Source organism: Argentina silus (genome assembly GCF_951799395.1).
Source record: "Argentina silus genome assembly, chromosome: 15".
Classification (NCBI taxonomy): domain Eukaryota; kingdom Metazoa; phylum Chordata; class Actinopteri; order Argentiniformes; family Argentinidae; genus Argentina; species Argentina silus.
This window is the reverse complement of record NC_139669.1, coordinates 7,731,695-7,737,622: the sequence shown is the minus strand read 5'-3', so window position 1 is coordinate 7,737,622 and position 5,928 is coordinate 7,731,695. Positions and strand designations below refer to the sequence as shown.

Genomic DNA, 5,928 nt, shown 5'->3' with positions numbered 1-5,928 from the left:
CTAAACAGTTCGAGAAATACAAGCAATAGTTCATCCCATGCGGCCAAAATGAAAGTCCTTGTTATTACAGGAGTCTAAATCTACGTGAGAACACAGGTATTGACCCCCAGTAATACATGGAGTCATTTATTTCTATTTTCAGATACAACACAAATACACAATACAGAGTTGTCACAGAGAGTAGTGTTAAATAACTTTGGTGAGCAGAAAGGGAAACCCACCCATATTCAACCTGGCGCTGACACAGACAAGAATAGCATCGAAGATGTTCAACTACTGTACAAATGAGTGAGTGACGACACTTTCGGCATACAAAAACCAAACATTTCAGACGTAACTTTCCCTTTTGATTGAACAAATAAATATCTAACATCCACAATCTTGAAATGTTTCACGCACTAGGCTACTTGGGGGTTATATGGAGTTCTAAAGCAAGCAGATTTGACACCATTGCTGAAATGGGACATATTGCATGTAGAAACACATCAGAGAAATACCCACTTGATTTAAGAGAGTTAACTTTATCTCCTTGCTGTAATATCTTTGGTAGAAAAATGAAAGTACAGAAGAAAAAAAAATGAAAATGAAAAATGAAATATTTACACTTAATACACTTGCATCAGCTGAGCACTACAAACGCACGCTCTCTCTCTCTCTCTCGCTCCCTCGCCCTACGCTCTCTCGCTCCAAAGATCTGATCGGTGGGAGGACTAGGGAGAAACAAGAGGAGGATCACCACTGATGAAAAAACAATCTTTCTTCTCCTCCTTTATGGGGATATGGGGAGGCTGGTGTGTGTGTGTGTGTGTGTGTGTGTGTGTGTGTGTGTGTGTGTGCATGTATGTGTTTGTGTGTGAACCTACGTGTATGTGAGTACGTGTGTGTGTGTGTGTGTGTGTGTGTGTGTGAGATACCATTCCTCATTCTTTTACAGGCATTACAAAAAAGCCTGAAAGCCCGTCCTCCGATTTCTACCACCGCCAGCCTCCCCTGATGGGGATATTAAAGTAGATTACCAGAGGTTAGGTCTGGAGGCTTGGAGGCCCTGGAGGCAGCTAGCTCACTTATACACAGAATAGAACTCGGATGAAGAGGAGCCCATTTTCCGAGATACTCTCACGCCATGTGTGCTGAATTTTAACAAGACCTTTTCGAGGTTTAGCAAAAAAAAAAAAGAAGAAGAAGGAAAAATATCGTCCTGAATCTCTGTTGCCAAATACACCGCTCATTATCTCCGAGAAGCAAAAGGGAAAGAGTCTCCCGAGAGCAGAGGAGTCGCACGATAGGTCCATTCCAGTGCATTCTAACTGTCCACCGGTTGTCTCTTGAATGCACTCGATGAAAACAACAGGGTACTCCCACAGCGGCCGAATCCATCCAGAAAGAAATGTACCGTACAATCTCCAGTCAGTGTTCAGCCTCGCCCAATTAGTATAGAGACAACAGGATAAGCAGGCAGTCTGGTTAACTCCCGGGGGAGAAGGATAGGAAATGGCGGGGACTCTGCGACGTTCTGGGTGGCTTGTTTTCAAGTGTCTGGTGGCATGCCGGCGCTGGTGCTGGTCCACAGGTTCTGGGTCAGTCCCAGTCGTCCTTACACACACAGGCACACTCCTCATGGTGCTCCAGGGGCACGTCCGTCATGGACTTCTGCATGCCACGCCCCCCACTCCTGTGCTTCAGCAAGAGAACCTACCCACAACACAACAACAACATCAACAACAACACAACAACAACAACAACAACAACAACAACAACAACAACAACATCGACACCAACAACTGATTGAATGAATGAAGAAATGTGCTGTATTTCACTACTGTAACTCATGTTAAAACCTCAATCCTGCTGCCTGCAATATCAGTACACTTTTGATGCTTCACTAACATCTTCAACGAAAGTGTAAGGAACGCATCACAGAAGACATGTAATCAGATATTCATGACAAAACTGCGTGGTGCGTTGGTTTACCTCGTGGTACTTCTTGGTGACCCTGGCGGGGACGCACTGGCAGTCGAAACAGCGCTGGGCACAGCAGGCGCAGTTCCCGCCGCAACGCTTGACCAGCAGGCAGCTGGGCCAGAAGATGGCGTCCGTCCTCTTCAGCTCCTCCCGCAGAGACACAGAGAAGTTCCTGGGCGTGCAGCTGTACAGCCGCACCTCCTCCCTAAGCAGGTTCAGATCCACCCCTGACAGGGCAGACATACATCACCATGACTGGTTGTAATACGCCCACCGTAGCAGGCTGGCGTCGTAACATAGCTAGTTTAGCATATTGTAAATATGGAGCCTACTGAGTAGGGGTTAAATATTTGAATTTCCAAGATGGTGGAACAGCCTAGGAGTGCAGTGAGTAGATCTTTCAAGATAAACTGACAGTTTTACACTCGACTGGAGCTGTGTATCTTTTACCCTCAGTCAAAATATGGCAGACTTCTGTTCCTCTGTCATCCCTTCAAATACAGCCCCATCTGCTCAGCGTTTGAGACGTGACAGGCCTCCGGTACAGCTGCAGTTTTTATGTTTGGTTGTTTCAATCATTTTATGTCAAATCCAAAAATGGTTCCATTGCATCTTCTCCAGCTACGGCTCCAGCTGCTAAGCGTGTTTTTGAGACGTGTCAATGACAGACATCGTACTTGAGGACAACGATGGAAATAAACTTTTGGGCTTTAATGCGTTCTATCCACGATGGGTTTAAACGACAGCCTGTCTTTAACTCATTGAGTGCCGAGGGTGAATAGAGTCGCCGAAATTGTCAACATTCTAGAGTGCCAAGGGTGACTTTATTCACCAAAAATGCAAAAATCATGATGCTTCATTTTGTAGGCAATCAAAATATTGTTGCTAGGTAAATACCACATAAAACACTTGGCGCTCTAGGTGGTGAGTGTTTCCGGAATTCTTTGGCAGTTGGTGAGTTAACTGCAGCAGCTTTAAATGTGTGTTTAACTGTTCCGATAAATACATTTAAAGAAAATCTACCTCTGGACTTTCTGTTGTGGATGAAGGACTTCCCCAAGACATGCCAGGAGGGTTTGTAGAGATCATCCATGTCCAGCTGCCATCTCTCGGGCTCCAGGTACTTCATCACCTCCTCCACCGTCCCCAGAGCCGCAACCGCCTCAGACAGGGCGTCCACGCTCTGGAGGGACGGGGGGGCCACTGCCGGGGCCACAGGCTCCGAGACGCTCTGGAGGAAACAGACAGAAGAGGAAGAAGAAGACAGGGTTGAGAGTTGGAGTGAAATACTCAAATGAACCTGATCTGCCTACCCCCCCCCCCCCCCCCCCCCCCCCCCATCACACACACAGGTACAGACACCATCTAAAAATGCTTTGAGACTCGGCAGTACACCAGGGGAGGCTGGAGGAGGTAGACATGCGTGTTTGATACCATTCCTCTTTCCGTTCCATGCATTACAATGAGCCCGTCCTCCGATTTCCACCTCCATCAGACTCCTCTGCGATACACAACATAAAACAGTAAGCAGTTCCTTAAAGACGAGTAGACTATGTGTCTGTCCTCCCTACCCAGTGATGCTATATATGCTGTAGCACGTGAGACATACAGATCAGTCTGGATGAGGCTCCAGTAAGCTCTCAGGGGGGGCTTTTTTTTAGGGGGGTATTATTAGTGTTCACCCACTGATCCTTCCGCCTGAGGCAGAAAACGGTATGGTCCTTCCTCCTCCCCCCTGCCTCCCCCACATGAGGGTTTAATCCCCTAGACCTTTATGCTCTGGGACACTGCAGGCTCTGGTTGACATGTCAGGGTGTCAGGTAGTCTGGTAGCTTTCTGTGGCGATAGCGATATAATCCTCTGTGATTGACAGGTTAAATGTATCGCCATGACGCCAGGAGGGGAGAGAAGAGGGCGGGACAATGATGATGTGGACCTTTCGGCAGTTGGATCATAAAATTGTGGACAGGGATGATTTCATAGAGTGCGTATTTAATGTTGATGACCTCTACAAGGACATTGGATACAAGACAATGAAATGGCAATGGAGGAAAAACACAGAATGAATACAAATTAATGAATAGACTGGAGCTATTTATGTAATGTCTAATCATTGTTCATATATTTGTTTTTCATTTCATTTTTGATTTTATTTATTGTTTCAATATTTTTTTTTGCCAAAGACATATTTTGATAACTTGTACCTTGATTACTCATGAGATCAGACCCAGTATCATTTCACTTTAAATTCACAAAACTAATATGGTGCACGAACCGAATTAATCCACTCTTCGTCACACAATAGAGAGACAAACAAACACAAAAGATGGACCTTCTTCAGCTGAGTGATAGGAGAGGTGAGAGAGAGAGAGAGGAGAGAGAGAGAGAGCGAGAGAGAGAGAGAGAGAGAGAAAGAGAGAGAGAAAGAGTCCTTTGTCGAAAACTATACTCCCATTCATATGTTTTCCTTTCTCTTTCCATTCATATGTCTTCTATTATAAATGCTTTGTGTGCTTTGGCAAGATGGAGAGAGAGAGAGAGAGCGAGAGAGAGAGAGAGAGAGAGAGAGAGAGAGGGGAGAGAGAGAGAGAGAGAGAGCAAGAGAGAGAGAGAGAGAGAGAGAAAGAGAGAGAGAGAGTGATAGGGTAGTGAATCAGCAGTCTACCCTCTGGTATTGGCATTGTCACCCTGAATAATGGCCGTCATACAGGAACTCCTATTCTGATTCGCTGACACCATAATACCATGTAATACACTCTGACATCACACTCAGCACTCCCTTACACACCGGCTTCACTGACTGCCTTTGATGCTACTGTAGCTATGTGTGTGTGTGTGTGTGTGTGTGTGTGTGTGTGTGTGTGTGTGTGTGTCTGTGGGTGTGGGTGTGTGTGGGTGCGTGAGTAGCGCGCGCGGGGGGGGGGGGGGTGCGTGTGTGTGTGTGTGTTGTGTGTGTGTGTGTGTGTGTGTGTGTGTGTGGGTGGGTGCGTGAGTGGGGGGGGGTGCGTGTGTGTGTGTGGGGGGGCTGTGTGTGTGTGTGTGTGTGGGGGGGGCTGTGTGTGTGTGTGTGTGTGTGTGTGTGTGTGTGTGTGCGTGCGTGCGTGAAACAGCTACAGGTTTAGTAACATGGCTGAACCAAAGGTTGGAAGATGTAGTTTATGCAAAGCCTGTTTATGCCGAGAGCTGTAGAGCTCTTTGATGTTCTTGATGCAGGTATGAACAACTTGATGCTGGATTATAACTTTCAGAGTTATTTTTCTCAACATTGGCCTCTTGGGCACGTAGTCACAGCCAAATATGACAGGATTGTCTATGGAAAATGGGTAACCGTTTCTTCACTCTACTTACTGTGTAATAACCATGCAATTATGCTGTTATTATCATGTGTCATTTCTAAGTATGCTCCAGGTAGCTGTAAAAACAGGGAATCTGAGGACGGGCTCAATGTAATGCATGGAATGGAATAGAAAGGCGGGACGGTATCAAACACAGATGTCGTTCTATTCCATTCCTCACTCCGTTCCATTCCTCACAATGAGCCTGTCCTCCGATGCCTCCCTCCCCCCAGCCTCCCCGAGCCTCCCCCAGCCTCCCCCGACCTCCCCTGCTGTGAAACCAAAGTCCTGCTTCATTAACACACAACAAGTGACTTCAACACTGATCAAGAAGAACAGTGTGACCGTGACACAAGCCGCCCGCGAGGTGAAACATCACACTGTCCCATTTCTTTTCCCAGAGCATTCATCTGTCTTCAAAAGAGGCGGCGCAGTGTGAGTCCTGTTAGAGGGGCCCGGTCCTCTGGTCTTGGCAGAAGGTGAGGCTGTGGAATGGAAACCATTAACAGCTTGTGAACGTCGACGGTGCTGCACTCCTCCAATTAACAGCCTCTCTGTAGGCACGGCACTCGGAGGCAGAGGCCAAGCCCAGCCTTGGACGGGTGATGAAAACACATGCAAATGCACACAG

The 5,928-nt window shown here is 46.9% G+C and overlaps 1 protein-coding gene across 1 annotated transcript in view; it reads right to left on the bottom strand.

Annotated features, from left to right (window-relative positions):
• Positions 1-1,578: 1,578 nt before the first annotated feature.
• Positions 1,579-5,928, bottom strand: part of pdgfc (platelet derived growth factor c) — a gene marked incomplete at its 3' end in the record, with an annotated part of 47,923 nt that continues 43,573 nt past the window's right edge. The window contains exons 4-6 of the mRNA XM_083685682.1: positions 2,986-3,193; positions 1,972-2,189; positions 1,579-1,692 (exon numbers count right to left, since the gene is read on the bottom strand). Coding sequence (XP_083541808.1) covers positions 1,579-1,692; positions 1,972-2,189; positions 2,986-3,193 — 540 coding nt within the window. The remainder of the gene's footprint in view (positions 1,693-1,971; positions 2,190-2,985; positions 3,194-5,928) is intronic.